The sequence below is a fragment of the Neopelma chrysocephalum genome, unplaced genomic scaffold (assembly GCF_003984885.1).
Source record: "Neopelma chrysocephalum unplaced genomic scaffold, ASM398488v2 Primary Assembly neopelma1_22b, whole genome shotgun sequence".
Lineage (NCBI taxonomy): Eukaryota > Metazoa > Chordata > Aves > Passeriformes > Pipridae > Neopelma > Neopelma chrysocephalum.
This window is the reverse complement of record NW_020897690.1, coordinates 8,211,855-8,228,534: the sequence shown is the minus strand read 5'-3', so window position 1 is coordinate 8,228,534 and position 16,680 is coordinate 8,211,855. Positions and strand designations below refer to the sequence as shown.

The following is a 16,680-nucleotide window of genomic DNA, read 5'->3' as shown; positions in this document are numbered from 1 at the left end:
GTTCCTGACCCAGCAGAGAGTGCTCCTGTCTAAGCCGTGGGCTGCCAGCTTTTCCAGGAGTATGCTGTGGGAGACAGTGTCAAAGGCTTTGCTGAAGTCCAGATAGACCACATCCACAGCCTTTCCCTCGTCCACCAGGTGGGTCACCTGATCGTAAAAGGAGATCAGGTTGGTCAAACAAGATCTGCCCCTCCTAAACCCATGTTGGCTGGGTCTGATCCCTTGTCCATCCTGTAGCTGCTGTGTGATTTTACACAGGATAATCCGCTCCATAACTCTGCCAGGCACCGAGGTCAGGCTGACAGGCCTGTAGTTACCCGGGTCAGCCTTGCAGCCTTTTTTATGGATTGGGGTGATATTTGCCAACTTCCAGTCATATGGGACCTCCCCAGTGAGCCAGGATTGTTGGAAGATGATGGAGAGCGGCTTGGCAAGCTCTTCTGCCAGCTCCCTCATTACCCTAGGATGGATCCCCTCTGGTCCCATAGACTTGTGAGGATCCAGATGACTCAGTAAGTCAGTAACTATTTCCTCCTGGAATACAAGGGGACTATTTGGTTTCCTATCTCTGTCTACCAGCTCCGGAGGCCAGTTGCCTTGAGGGCCACCTGTCCTACTGGTAAAAACTGAGGCAAAGAAGGTGTTAAGTACCTCAGCCTTCTCCTCATCTTTATTAACTATGTTTCCCTCCAAGTCCCTCAAAGAATGGAGGTTTTCTTTGCCTCTCCTTTTGTTATTAATGTATTTATAGAAGGACTTTTTATTATACCTAACAGAAGTGGCTAATTTAACTTCAAATTGTGCTTTTGTATCCCTGATTTTCTTTCTGCATGATCTAGCTGTCTTCCTGAATTCTTCGTAAGTAGCCTGCCCTTTCTTCCATAGTCGGTAAACTCTCTTTTTATCCCTGATTTCCTTCAGAATCTCCTTGTTTAACCAAGCTGGTTGTCTTCCCCGCCGGCTTGCCTTTCGGCACACCGGTACGGCCTGTTCCTGTGCACTCAAATCCTCTTGCCGAGCACCTCTCAGCACTGGCCTGCATCACAAAGCATAAATATCTTGAAAAGTGTCCCCAAAACAGAATAAGGTCTCAGTCTCTGAAATGACTTATTGACGTTCCAATGTCCTACACAATGTTCCAATCAAACTGATTAATTAAGTATTCCCTGCTCCTCCAAGGATCAGAGAAGTAGGGGACATGCCAACCTACTATTCATCCACATTAATACTCAGTTTTCTTAGAACACACAGTCCACTTTCAAAGGACTTGGAGTAGGTTTCATATTCAGAGTGGTAGAAGAAAACATTAGGTTAACCTCATCCAGTTTTCTGTGTGTCACAGGCCTTGTATGCAACACCCAATGAAGACAACCCAAGAACAAGTTTTAGAGAGGCATTTAACCTTGATTGCAACTGTTAGAGATTGCATACCTCTATTAAGTCACTTCAGGTCAAAGCTTCACCATAGTATCTTATTTCCCGTTTAAATTCCTCTAACTTTAAACTCACAGTTTTTTAATTTGGCAACCACATAAAAAGGCCCTCCACTATTTGACCTGTCTTTAACACGGACACTTTATTAACGTAATTTCTTAATCACTTCATCATGAAACTAGACAGACTGAACTCTTCAGTCTTTCCTGACAAGTCAGGTTTGCTAGATTTTCTGTCTTTTAGGTTTTCTTTGAGTCTGCAACATCCTTTCTTTGATATCCTATTCTGGTTTTTATGCCACTTCTTTGTGTCATTTCAAATAGGCCTTTGTAATTTTCCTCCTAAATGAGCACCTGGGTCATGTGCTTTAAAAGTAAAAAGTATCTAAAACATTAGAACATTTTATAATGTTTCACATGATTCTTATTGCAGGACAGTAATCTCACCCTGCTAATGTGGAAAAAAATCTGTTGACACTGAGCACTCGTACCTCACCTGAAGTAGGTGTACCTACTCCAACATAGTCAAAATAGTCCAGTTACAGACTATAAAGAACACCATGCACATACATAATGAGACTTTCCATTTCTAAATACACAATCAAAACTGCAAGAAAGCGAAACAAAAAAATAACACTCCATACCTGCCTGAGGTCTGATCGTTGTGAGAGATTCCAAGTAGTCCTTCATGTCTTTGTGTTTGAAGCCAACAGAGATTTCAAAAGGTGTCTTATGTAGTACATTCAGGTGATCAGGATTGGCACCTTTCTCCATGAGCTGCTGTGCCAAGCTCACCTTTCCACTAACGGCTGCCAGCATTAAAGGACTCCAGCCCATCGTCTTCACAGCGTAATTACAATCAGCTCCCCAGTCCAGTAACAGATGTACCACTGCCTCATGTCCATGCTGAGCAGCTGCCATTAGTGGAGTGATATCAGGAACGTCGTCTCTGCTGCTGTCAAGTACATTTGTGCCAAAATGGTCGTAATTGTCTACAAAAGCTCCAGATTCCAGCAACAACTTCACCATGCTGACGTGGCCACCTCTGGAGGCCATTGTGAGGACACTGGCTCCTAACTTATTCTGTGCATTGAGATCAGCACCATTTTCCAGCAAGATGTGGGCCACACTTAGATGTCCAAATCTTGAGAGAAAGAGAAAGGGAGGAGAATTAACACCTTGGATGGCCAAACCCAACACATTCTGAACTCAGAAAACTTTGTCATCTAATTGGCCTGTTGACTAATACACTATGAGGGATCATACACACAACACTGAACACGACAGTGATCACCTCGTTGGAAGAGAGCAATTGTCAGCTGAGGACTGTAAACTAAACCATTCCACACATACCAGTGACCACGCCCATAAAGCAGACCCCTATTTAAGAGGATGGTCTGGTTAAAGCAGCAACGTGCCAGCCTCATTTTCAGCTGCATGGTACCAACTCATAACTAACATGAACCAGAGCGTCACTTTCATTTTATTTCTACGGCTGTATCACAATCAAAAATCAAATCCAATTTGTTTCCAGAAATCTTAATTAAGTATCCTCATTACTACTGAACAAGTAGAGTAAAAACTGCAAAGAGCCAGTGCTAAATAAAAAAAGAAAAATGGTCATTTTATGAACTGGATAGCTAGTCTTTTATATTTGCATTATCCTCTGTTTTCCAGTTGTGAACCATGAATTAACGCCCACAATGAAAGAAGATGAGAATGTGCCCATTAAGCTCAGAGATGAACAGCCAGTGGCTACAGCTGTTGTAGAGTAACCTGAACTTCACTCAACACCAAGGGGATCAGAGAGAGAAATGGCTCTATTAGAAGAGTGGGACAACTGTCTGTGTGAATGGCCTTCCCTAAAACAATCAACGGAAAATATTCTGCTTCTAAGTCAGCCAGACCAGCATGGGGGAAGTATCTACACAGTTCAGCCCAACACAGAGCACCAAAACTGACCAACCAACAAAATGAATTTTGAAGAGAGCAAGGCACTGGAGCTGGGCTTGGCTTCCAGTCGCATTCTCCTCCCTGCTAATTGGGGATACCCAGTGTGTGAGTTGACACAGACAGGCAGCTGTAACCACCACAAATTTGTAGCTAAAATGTAAAAAAGTAAATTCATTTCTGTTAACTTGGGGATCCCCAAAGCAACACATAGGCAGAGGTAAGCAATTGGAGACACAGGCATCATCATCAGTCCGTGCTAGAGTATCACTGGCCTGCTGTTCACACAGGCTTATAAAGAGTTATTCCCAGCTGGAACGTCTCTTGAGAGATTTACAATCCTCCTGGACAGTCTTCTAATTTTTAACCCATTCCTCCCAACACCCAGCATTGCGATGGTGAGCCTACAGGGACTGGTAATAGCTGTGCTGTTTGTCTTCTGTTTTGACTGTCTGTTGTGCAATCGCTATGTCAGGCTTGTGCTACAATTTCAGGAGACTGCTGTATCACTGGGCTAAATCAAAACCCTGTGTAACATCCAGTATGTTCCAATAAAGAAAGATGGAATGAAATCATTAAACCCTCCTTGTGTAGAACATCTACAAGAACTTGGTCAGAGTACTGAACTCAGACACCAGTTTTATCAGTAACCGAGCTTTGATATGACTTGATTATCAGAGGCTCTGGTAGTTTGTCAGTAAGCAAAAGACAATCGTGCAAGCCATACCCCCAACGAGCTAGGTAATCATGAGGAAAAGGAAAACCTTTACTGTTCCTCAGCTGAGGAACCCCACATTTTAATAAACATAATACTTTGACAAGATGTGCGCGTTGTGCTCTTGTTGCAGACATTATGCATGACTATGTTTGTACAGCGCTCATAACACAACCCAACTTCAACACTAAAAGCAGTCTTTGTACACTGCAGCAGAGCAAATGTTAGTTGAGGAAATCCTGAATAATGCTACCAACCACTAAAGCAAAAGTGAGACCAAATGTCCTTAGTTTCCTTTCAGAAAGTACACAGCTGCAGGAGGAAGCCTCCAGGGCCTGCATAGTCACAAGGTCTATCCTGGTAGCCTTCACTTCATCCCCTCAGTAGAGCCTGCAACTCCTGTACACATGATTGATTTTATGCACATATGCTATCTCTTGTGCAATTTCAATAGGACTAACGACAGCCAGAAAATTAAACATCTACATAGTCTCAAACTTACCTTGGTATAAACACTATGTTTCCTTTTTGGTTATCCATTAAAAAGAAAAAAGAAACATGCTCTTCTACTTTATGCTTTCTGCACAGGTTTCAATAATACATACAATACTTTTCAAGTGTCAGCAAGTAATTTCTTGAAATCAGTGAGAGGGTTATAGTGATTTGACTTCATTGTTTTTAGAGAATGAGCGTATGGTTTTCATTAAGGGGAAAAAATCTAAGACTGTTTCTGCAACTATTTTTCTTTTTTTTTAACCTTCATAAAATAACAAAATTGTTGAACCTTGTCTTCCTTGTTCTTGCTGGGGAACCAGCTGTGTGACTCATTCTTTGGGAACTTGCTATGGCCATTAATTGGAAAGAGAAATGCTGACTTTGAAACAGATTCTTTTCTTTCAAGTATTCAAACGCTATGAAACTGAAAAAAAAAAGACCAAAACACAAAAAACATTTCTCCTCTCAATTAAGCATTCAGTTATTATAGCAAAGCACTGCCCTCCAACCCCGCAAAACACGCCTGTGAGCCCAAGGCATACTTGTACGTGTAAAGATAAGTACCAACACCAGCATTAGCAATTCAAGGACCTCCCACAGCCCAGCAGTGGGTTACAGAAAGCACAGCATCACCGATGCAGAAAACAACCCAGTTTTGTCATTAAAAACTCTCAGCAATGATTTTCCATATCCTCCAGCGAGCCACTTAGGAACACATGGGAAAGCCAAGGGAAATTAATTGTGTCTGTTTGCTTCAGTATGTTTTATGTCAGACGTGACATTTCAACAAGTAGGTAAGACACACACATACCCCCGCCCCTCCAAAAAAAATAAAAATTCGTAAGGGTACGTGCGAATCCTATTGTCACAGAAGGAAAGAGAGGAGCAGTGTTTTCACGTTCAGGTTACCCGTGACTGCAATTCTGCGCTGGCTTTACCCAAGAAATAGCGTTCACTGCTTCAATCACCACAAAAGATAAAAACCTAATGCCCCAGCGCAACACTTACCCAAATCTACACTAGACAATCCCTCCTTACCCACCCCCAGGGACGGAAACAGGTGACGGCTCGGATCCCCCGGCATAACGCCGGGATACACCGGCGACGACCGACTGCAGCCTCCAACATGGCGCCCGCCTGCTCTCCCACACGCCTGACCCGCCTGGAGCTCCCCAGCGCTCCCGGGCGCCCTCCCCTGGACCGGGGAACGGGATTTGAAGGGCAAGGCAGTCGAGCGCTCGCGGCAGCCTCGGGGCGGGGAAGGCTCAGCCTCGGCGGCCCTCCCTCCCTTCCCCGCCCCGGTGCTGCCGCCGACTAGGCCGGTGCCCCGCGGCGAGGCGGGATAGCGGCCGGACACCCGCTCTTGTCCCGCTCCCCCCCTCCCGTACCTGGCCGCTTGCATGAGGGGGCTCCATCCGTAGTGGTTCCTGCTCTGTACCGAGGCGCCCTTCCGCAGCAGGAACCGCACTAGCTGCTCGTGCCCGCCCGCCGCGGCGAACTGCAGCCCCGTGTTCCCGGCCTCGTCCGTGCAGTCCACGGGCACGGCAGGGGTCGGCGGGGTCGACGCTTCTCCGCGGGGCTCCGCCGCCGCCTCCTCGGGGCCGCAGGAGGAGGGGGCCGCCAGATCGGCGGTGCCGCCACCGCCGCCGGGCAGCCCCAAGAGGCGCCGGGCGGTCTCACAGTCGCCCTGTTCGCAGGCGCGGAGGAAGAGCTGGACCTGGGGGGGCACCCCGCTCTCCCCCATGGGCAGCGCCACCGGGTCCCGAGCAGCTCACCCGCCCGCCACCGCCCCCCCGCCAGCGGCTCGGCGGCCGCCGGGAAGGCAGCGGGGAGGAGGGGACTCCGCCGGCGGGAGGAGGCCGGCCCAGGGCGGCCACTGCGGTGCGGCCGCGCTTCGCAGGGCGGGGAGGGGGAGCCAGGCTGGGCTGCACTCCGCGGAGCCGGCGAGGGGCTTCCCTACCTGGCCGGGGCCTCGGCGCCTTCCCTGCCCAGCCGGCAGTGCCGCCTCGCCTCGCCCAGCCAGCGCCGGGGTCTCCACGGCTCCTGGCCCAGGGGGATTCTGTCATCAGGGCCGCAGACGTTTTCCACACCGTGACTGACTCCCACACAAATAAGTGTATCTGCCCGGGGTCATGGCAGCAAGCCTTCGCTACGGAGCTTATTCGCTCTCACCTAACACAGTAATCCCTTTTCTTTGCTTCACAACGTGATTTCTCCAGCTTGGCACAGTGACTCTGTCAGCCCCACTCTGCTTATGCGATACTTCAGCCCTTTCTTGGACCTTCCTACTTGGTCTTTCCTTTAGCTCCAAACCAGTCTCTCCCTTCACTGAGGTAGCAGGATTCAAAGATGAGTCTTTCCTAAAAAAAACCCATACATTTTCCACCGCCTGACAGCACTGGTTAGTCTTTCAGTTCAAAGACTTTGAGCATAAAATTTGGATTTCTTAGGTACCTCTCTTTAGCTTCACCCTCCCAGGTAACCTGAAACTTTTCCCAGGTTATTCTGGTTTACAAGATCTAAAGCAAGGGGAAAAAATAAAGCAAACTCTTGAATTTAGTCACTGAAGAATATCGTGTTGTGTACCTGCAAGTTCAGGCAAGTAATTTTCTATGAAAATCAGTTACTTCAATGGCAGAACAGGGCACTTACTACAGTGGTGGAGCATTTGGGGATGAGAGGACTAGGAAAGCTTATAGGGAGTGTAGTAAAACCACCAAATGCCATTAAAATTAAGCAATCCCCTGTTTTAGGCAGTGGCATCCTTATCTTCCAAGTTACAAAGCTTTTTGACTTGGAGCCACTTGTGAATCCAGATTGCCAGACCATCATGGCAAAGGGCCAAACAAGTTACACTTGGAGAAAGTCTACAGCAAACAGGAGTCCTGGCTGTGCTTATGGCCACTTTTCCTCTGGGAAAGTACCATTCACAGCAAAGAAAAAAAAATTGCTTATTTATCGTTACAGAAGTAATAGAACAAATTCCTAGCGAGGGCACATATTCAGTGATGCTTCCTTCATTATAGATGTGTTAACTCATAGAATATTTAAATATGTAACATATATACTTAGGTTAAATAATTTCCTTAAGCATAAAGAAGCTTACATTGGCCATCTTCAGAGGGAAGATGCATGGCTAGGTAGACTTTTGGTCCAGCCAGTACAGCCATTCTTAAATTACGATAGTATGAGGAGCTTGCCATTATCAATAAAGGTGGATGGCGCAATTTACTCTGTTTAACATTTCAGAGCTTGGAAGAAGGGAATGACAAGAGTAATTAATGTAACACATTATTCATGATTGAAGAAAACTGGGTCATACTTACCATGTCAAAGTGCATACTCAGATATAGTCAAATTAGTGACACAATCACTCCAGTTTTTCTTTGAGATAAGCTAATGTACATAGTGATTGTACAAATTTATGTTATGTAACTGATGATTACGCTATCAATTTCTACTAATGGTTTGAAACTCCAGACAAAGATATCACGAATGTAATTAGGAACCTAACAGCAAAGATAAAACTCTTATTTTAATAAACTTATAAGTAATCAATAGGAAATCTTTGTTGGGGTTTACAAAATGAGAGAAGAAATTATTTGTGATGAATTTTGCTGCTGTTATCTGATGGTCATTACTATCTTCAGTTGGCATCCTAGGCATCTATACTGGTATGATCAGTCAGTGATTTCTGTCACTGAATGAGAATCAAGGCAAGGAAAAAATAATCAGATTTCTTCTGAAATTAATGAAGTGCTATAGAATATTCTCATGGATGATGCAGTACCAAGCCCTCTGGAAAATCCAGTATTTGATTTCTTCACCAATGAAAGAACAACCTAAGCCTTTCAAACTGTTCATTAGGGTAAAATGATGGAGAAAGCTTAGGTTGGAAGATCACAGAATCATAGAATATGCAGAGTTGGAAGGGACCCACAAGGATCATCGAGTCCAACTCCTGGCCCTGTACAGGACCACCCCCAAGAGCCTGAGAGTATTTTCCAAATACTTCTTGAACTGTGTCAGGCTTGATGCTGGCTTCCCAGGGGAGCCTGTTCCAGTGCCCAACCACCCTCTGGGTGAAGAACCTTTTTCTAATACCCAAGTCACCTCCCCTGACTCAACTTCAGGCCATTCCCTCTGGTCCCATCACTGGTCACCACAGAGAAGAGATCAGTGACTGCCCCTCCTCTTCCCCTCACGAGGAAGTTGTACACGGCAATGTCTCCCCTCAGTCTCCTCTTCTCCAGGCTGAACAGACCAGATGACCTCAGCCACTCCTCATATGGCTTCCCCCCAAGGCCCTTCACCATCTTCGTTGCCCTCCTTCGGATTTTCTCTAAGAGCTTAATATTTTTCTTATATTGCGGTGATCAAAACTGCACACAATAGTCAAGGTAAAGCCACATCAGTGCAGAGTTTACAGTATAATACAGATAATGCAGATAATACAGGACAAAACAAAACCAAGATTCTCAAGTGCAGATTGTGCGTTAGTTGTTCAGAAGATTCATCCAAACTGCATCTTGTTTGTCCAGTCAGTGAAAAGTGCACTGCTTTTGACAAGAAATTCCTTCACATCAATTCTGTGCTAATCAATGTTGGATTGCTCTGAGGCAAAAATAATTTAAAATGACAGAAGAAACTCTAATGAAGAAATTACTTTAGAAAAAAGGAGATGAGGAAAGTGCAAGGAACAGGACAAGCCTGCCAAAAAGTGCCGAACAGATAAAGCAAGAGCAAAAATGTGAGCTCAACATTTGTGAAACTTTTCTAACCTAAGTCTCCACTGCTAATGATATCATCTTGAGCACAATCACATGGCACATGCAGGATGGACAAGGGATCAGACCCAGCCAGCATGGATTTAAGAAGGGCAGATTCTGCCTGACCATGATCTCCTTCTATGACCAGGTGACGTCCTGGTGGAGGAGGGGAAGGCTGTGGATGTAGTCTACCTAGACTTCAGCAAAGCCTTTGACACCATCTCCCACAGCATACTCCTGGAAAAGCTGGCAGCCCACAGCTTGGACAGGGGCACTCTCTGCTGGGTTAAGAACTGGCTGGTGGCCGGGCCTAGAGAATAGTGGTGAACAGTGCTGCATCCAGTTGGCGACCAGTCACTAGTGGTGTCCCCCAGGGATCAGTGTCCAAAGAAGGGCAACAAGGCTGGTGAAGGGTCTGGAACACAAGTCCTATGAAGAACAGCTGAGGGAGCTGGGGTTGCTAAGCCTGGAGAAGAGAAGCCTCAGGGGAGACCTTATCACTCTACAACTACCTGAAAGGAGGTTGTAGCCAGGTGAGGGTCTCTTCTCCCAGGAAACTAGCAATAGGACAAGAGGATGCAGCCTTAAGCTGCACCAGAGGAGGTTTAGGTTAGTCATTAGGAAGAAGTTCTTCACAGAAGGAGTGATCAGACATTGGAATGCACCGCCCGGGAGGTGGTGGAGTCACTGTCCCTGGAGGAGTTTAAGAAAATAATGAACGTGACACTTAGTGCCATGGTCTAGTTGACATGGTCGTGTTTGGTCATAGGTTGTACTCAATGATCTCTAAGGTCTTTTCCAACCTAATTGATTCTGTGAAAACACCAGCAGGAAGATGTAAGCTTTATGGATGCTACTCATCAAACAAAGTCACATAAAGGAGATAAACTTAGAGCCATTCTTCTGCAAGACACAGAACTCACCATTTGCAAAACAAAGACTAGGAAACCATTAGGGCACGTTAACATATGGGTGGAACTAGTAAAGTAAGTATAATATGGCAAAAAGCAGGGATGTAGAACTACAAATTGGCCAGGTAACATCACAAAAAATTCTGTTGCCCTTACAGTAATAATAGGTTGTAATATATATGGACATATACCTTAATACCTGAGCAAATTTCTACAGGATCACATAATATGGAAGATTGTAAAATTACCATCATAATCAAAAGCATCCCAGAAATGTAAAAATGCAAGTAGTCAAGCAATACGTTCTGAAGAAATCCATAAAACTAGAGGCAGCTGACTCACTCATACTCTGCATTATGAAAGTCTGTGGATGATGGCATCTCAAATCCCCAAATATGATGATCTTTCTTCATGGCAATTCAAGGAGTAAAAGGCTTGTTTTCTACTGTAAAACCTTACTGATGTGAATCACAAGGAAGACATACTTCTAAGAAAAAGAAAACTGAAATTTTTAGCATTTGTTTTGTGTGACGACACTTATCTCTACCTTAATGAAAAGGCAGGCACATACAGTAGAAATACCATCATAGAAAAGCAAATACTTGCCCAGTATCACTGGACTCATATATGTTAGCTTTGGTCCTTTCAGGCATAGAAACAGAAATAACCTTGAAAAAATTACTAAAAAACAAATAGTATTAAGTGGCTACAGTGTAGGATTACAAAGATTAATTTCATGACATAATATCTGTTTGACTTCTTGGTCAGAATTTTAATGGTGTGTATAGCAGTTTCCACTTCGTCTATTATAACCAGCTGCTATAACTTTGTGAGGAATTTACTTCATTTATGTGTTTCAGAATATGCCATAATTTTGACGAAACTTTCAAAAATTATTTGCAATTCAGTATTTTAATTCACTGTGTCTGCACAAGTATGTATGAAAACTCGGTCAGGTTTCCAATATAACAGACCTTCAGTAACATGTAATGTCATGCCATATTCCATGCACGGAACTGCAGCTTTGTTCCAGTAGTTTCTGAAAGCTAAGCTTCCTGGCCCTGGCTTCCTTTCTGTACAATATCTTTTCCACTGCCTGCAGTTCATGCTGGCTATTTAGTTAAAGAGAACATTTATATACCAACAATACACACCTATAGCAAACAAATGTACTGATTGAAGCCTTTGACTTATTGTTTCTTCCTTTAAGGTATCCTGACTTGTATGTGACCTTTTGAGCAAGGTATTTTATGTGTGCGTATGTGTATGTCTGTGTAGACACACATATGCATATACATGTACTACAGAGATCTGCGAGCTGGTACAGGTGAGGTCTTGCCCAAGTAATCCACTGAATGCCACCTGTTTTTATTGGCGTGTCAGTAGGAGGATTGCACATCATTCATCAGTCTGATAGAAGATCCCTGAAATAGCTGACAGTTTCTATCTCACAGATCAAGTCTGTGGTTTTAATCTGTTTTATTTTTAGGCCTCTGTACCCACTTGTTCTTCCTCTCATCTAAATTCCCGATGCTCTCTGCCTCCGCACTATGCACCCAGCTTCACTCTTGACCCAAAGCCTACCCTGTAAAGCTGAAGCACTGAGGACCTCAACACCCACCCTTCGGTGCAGACCTGCAGCTGGGGAAGTGGGGGCAGCCCATTTCATGTTTTGCTTGTGCTACGCAGCTGTCTCAAATAGAGAGACTTTCAACACAAACATTAATAAAAAAATCCCTTGGCACTGGTAGGACAGTGGGCTGAATAATAATATTTAAAAAATACTTGTGCTGACAAAGGAGAGAAAGAGCACCCAAGGTGGGAGTTTGGGGGACTGTTTCTATGGAGGGCAGTGCTATTTTATGCACAATTAAAGCGATGGTGAACAATGACCCATAGGTTCAAAGCTCTCTCCATGGGTATGTTTTATAACTTGGCTGACTCTTCTTCTCCTTAAACAAATTTCTTATCTATCTGCAATGTATTTGTACATCATGTTCCTATCATGTTCCTCTGATAATTTTTTCTTTTTTTTTAGAATACATAATCGTTGGCTTTTTCTAAAACGAGGATCATTATTCTGAAATACATTGTTTGATATTTTCTTTTTACCCTGAAAATATGAATTTAGGAAGCTGTTGGAACTTAATAAAAGTGCAGTCCTTAGTAGCTGACACTTCTTCCCACCCCATTTCCACTTTAGAATTTTGCTTCGTTTTGACAAAGCAAAAATACAGATGTAAAAAAAACCCCAAAACATTGGATGAAGTAAATTTTAAAGCTTTTGCAAAATTTAATAGCTCTATTTTTTTCTGTGTATGTCATTGCTACAAAATAAGAATAACTTTTAATAATTAGTAATGGCCCCTCTTCGTGAACGAAGATTTGGGGAAAGGTCTTTTACCTTTCCAGCCTGCGCAATGGATTTTTTAGGTGAGACACAGCCTGCGCTGAACTGAGCCCACCCTTTAATCCTAAGGTTCATCTGCCGGGGCCAAGCAAGCTTGGACAATGGCAGTGAGGTCCTCAGGACGTAGGTTTGTTTAGAGTGTCCTTCTCATAGATGGATGGCCACACAGGGCTAACGACCTCCATCAGGCCAGGAGACCGGGATTTGAACCCGTGGTCGCAGCAGTGAAAGTCCTGCACGCTAACCACTAGGCCACCAGGGGTCTCAACTTTTAATAATTATACACATGTAAAATAGTTCATCTTAACTTACCACTTTAACTGTTCCTTGTATGTAGACCAATTCCTTCAGTCAGCCCATGTATTTTAGGTGACTTAATTACTGGCTGCAATTCAAATAGATATTTCAGAAAGCAACAGATACATCCTTAATTTGAGCTATTACATTCACTGTAATGTAAATTCTTATGGGCAACTACGTATTGTTGTGCTTAATTTTCTTCTCTTAGTGCTTTTTGAAAGGTTTGGTTAATATCTTGATTGTTTTGGGGGTGAAAAAATAAAAACTCACTTTTTAAAAATAAACGTTTAAAATATATTAATTATTTCACTGTTCTGTTTTGATTTAGACAACGGAAAGCACAATGGATCTTTCTAGATAAGTAATTATGGCCTTTATATGACTTGTTTGGTTACTCTACTTATCTCTGACTAAAACTTCTGAAGCAATTGAAATTATGGCTTGCTAAACAGTAATATTTAAAAAAAAATCAGAACAAATTGTTTTAACTTCCATTGTTATTAAACCTAAAAGAAACAACAGAATGGCTTAAAAGGAACTTTTCCATGAAAATTTTGCTACAAGCTTTATGCATTGCAGTAAACTCATTTGCCTTAATTGTAGATTTTTTTTTTCTCCTGGGGCTTATTTTTATATTCAGAGCAGAAGTCTTTACACTTTAAGTATTTCAGCTCAGAAATTTCAGTCTTCCCAACACAATTAAACCCCACAAATTTTTGAAAAGGTTTAAGAAAATGTGTCTTTGCTTTCACATTCTTTACATCTTGTCCAAACTTATTTGTGAATGCAACTGATTGATTCTTAATGACTTCTGCATTAACATCGTTATTGTACTTTCCCATGAATTTCCTTGAGTTTTTGTTCAGACACTGTTGTGGTTTCACTGTCTAGCGTCCCCTGGGGACATGGTTAATCCCAAATAAGTTTCTGATGCAGGGCCAATGGAGAGCTGCGGTTCGCCCCTGTGAAATTAGCATATTATAACAGACCGGAAGAGAACTTGTTGGCAGAGAGAATTGGAGCCATGAGGTAGCTGAAGGGAATCCCGAGTTCGGAGTGCCCATGGGCACCCCGCGGCCCTGGCACTATGGCCAGGGCTGCAGCAGTTACTCGCCGTTTCCCCTGTGAGCGGGGGAGTCAGCAGTGGCGATCCTGAAGCAGAGTAGAAAGAATTCCAGGCAGAGGAGAGAGAAACTTCAAGCTGCTACCTCCTCCACAATGGCGGGGGGAGGAAGCGATTCCAGTTGAGACTGAAGCAGAAAAGATATGGGCCAAGGGCTCGGAGGTGCCCTACATGGGGTTTGGATGAGGGCAGCCGAAAACCGAAGGACGAGGAATGCAGCCCCCCCTTGCCACGTGAAAGTCAAGCTGATGCTGCAGCTGGGATAGAGAGAAGCCAAACCAAGCAGGCTTGGTAAGGGTAGAGACTGGGTAAGGACTTTAATGAAAGCTATTTGGGGTATAAGACTGAGCAAAAACCCAGAAAATCCTGCAACCTGGGGAGAAGAGTGGACGTGAAGTGGAGAAGTCCCTGAATCTTACTCCCTGGGAGGAACCTTCACAAAGCAGGGGAAAAGGACTCAAAAGCTCGTGATGCAGACCTGGTGAAGTAAGTGTTCCCTTGCAGTCCAGGAGGAGACCTCGGCAGAGGCCAAGCAGCTGGTGGGGGTGTAGAAGACCCCTTCTCTCGTACCCCAGTGGGAGAGAGACTTTAGCTATTGTCCTGAAGGTTCTTCTTCTGGATTGAAATGGGAGGGCCCCAGGGGTGGTAGAAATTGTATTAATACTGTGTATTTATTTGCTTTTTAGTTTCCATAGGTTTTATTCTGTTAGTAATAAATTTTGATATGATTCCCCCATGCTGACTTGTGCCTGTCTGAAACCTTCTCTCTCACCTTGAAACAAATTGCGGGGGGCTTGGAAATTGGATTTTTGGGAGCTGTCAAACCATGACAGACATCATCCATGGGAAACTACCATTTACTAGCATTACTTTTAATCCTCACTGCAATAATGATCATAGAAAGCTTTCCCAGCTGTTTTGCTGTAAAGGCATGATTACTACCCAGAGCTACCTTCCTTACTTTACCTCCAGCTGCAACCTTTCTTGCATTTATGGAAGCAAGGTGATGCTCTCCTACCTTTTCTTCAAGCCCTTTCTTCCTTTTTAAAATCTGACTGAGAGGTAGCTATGGAGGTTATCTTCTTCAACAGTCTTGTCTGATCTTACCATGTCTGCCACTAGTGGCAGCATGCCTCCTGCAGTCCTGCCACATTCCGTTCTCCGATTCCCATTTTTTTATCTCAGAACTTGTATTAGTCATGTGATCTTATTCATGTATTTCTTCCATAGTGCTCTATTACTTAGAATACTTAAATAAAATACCAATTCTTCTAATACTTAAGAAACCCTGCAGCGGAACTCTCTGGGTTTTTTTTCTTACTCTTCCTAATTAACACTCTGTCTTCCATTTTGTTCTTTACATCTTCCAAATCTCCCCAGCAATTTCTTTTGGAAGTCCAAGAGGATCTCCTCTCCTTCGATTCATTCCAGGAATGGTCTTCCTTTATTCAGTAATGATGGTGAGCAAGGAGACAACACAAACACTGGGTATGGAATTAGTAGTGCCACCTGACTCTTCAGCAATTAGTAGTGCCACCTGACTCTTCAGCACCCAAGGCCTACTAGACACGGCTTCCTTTATAGGTAATGTAGATTCTCAAGTCCAACATATTGGGATTTAGTAGCTGTCTACAATGCATATTTCACTACTTCACTACTATTAGGTTTAAGTTATGCCAGCTGGTATTTATGCTTTGAAACTAGATTTTTTGCCTACATAACTATCTGTGATGGATAGCTGTATAACTAAGTAAGAAATAATCAGTTTATATCTATGCACACACACAGACACACAAGACATCTGCAAATCCACCTAAAGTACTTGATTTATGCTAGTTTACCAGCATCAGGATGAGTCATTATTATTCCACACCCATCTGTCCAAAGCAAGGCCTCCACAGTAGTTGACAGCCTCGGTGTTTGTTGCTGCATGCAATATTTATTACCATGTAAAATCAGAAAGAGCTCATAGGTGCATGCTCTGACCTTGTCTGGTAGTGATGAGGTCTTTTCCCTTCCTCAGTGTCAGACATATTTCATCCACTCTTCATCAACACTGGTGAGCACGCCCAGTGCCATGTACCGGGCTGAAGTCCCTCCTAGGATTGACCAGACTCCTCTGCTGGGTTGATCTTGACAGGCCTCCAGCAGCAGAGGGTACAGCAGTGAACAATCTCTTTGCAAAATGCGTGGAGCAAATGACACCTCAAGACCAGTTCCAGCTCCCTATTGAATGTGAGAGAGAAAATTTATCCAATTATGTTACATTTATGTTAAGGTATTTCAAACGCAAAATGTGGACTTTTCATGTAATCTCATGGCCTCCAGATCACAAGTTTAAACAGGTGGGGCTGTATCCTGTTAGGGGCTGAAGTAAAAAAAGCAATACAGATATGTTGTTGAGTATGAAGCACATATGAAGATATTGACTAATGACTGTTGCTTTTTTGCCCCCATAATTCTGTCAAGCCATGGATTGGACTGCCCATTATCTGGATAATAAATTTGGGATTTTCGCTTGTCTTCTGGATTTCTCTCTATGAGACCACATTGGTTGACTTCATTTTTCAACCA

At 43.7% G+C, this 16,680-nt stretch overlaps 1 protein-coding gene across 7 annotated transcripts in view; it reads right to left on the bottom strand.

Annotated features, from left to right (window-relative positions):
• ANKS6 (ankyrin repeat and sterile alpha motif domain containing 6) overlaps positions 1 to 10,701 on the bottom strand; it is a 43,073-nt gene extending 32,372 nt beyond the window's left edge. For 4 of the 7 annotated variants that reach the window (XR_003533612.1, XR_003533613.1, XR_003533615.1 and 1 more), the window contains exons 1-2: positions 5,982 to 6,365; positions 2,078 to 2,577 (exon numbers count right to left, since the gene is read on the bottom strand). Coding sequence is in view for 4 of the 7 variants with exons in the window: in XM_027679500.1 (XP_027535301.1) it covers positions 2,078 to 2,577; positions 5,982 to 6,337 (856 nt within the window). In the remaining 3 variants the exon portion in view is untranslated. Of the gene's footprint in view, positions 1 to 2,077; positions 2,578 to 5,635; positions 5,723 to 5,981; positions 6,366 to 6,553; positions 6,811 to 10,615 lie in introns of those variants that run through there. The other 3 variants (XM_027679531.1, XM_027679539.1, XM_027679523.1) reach the window with 3 other exon arrangements.
• Positions 10,702 to 16,680: the final 5,979 nt, after the last annotated feature.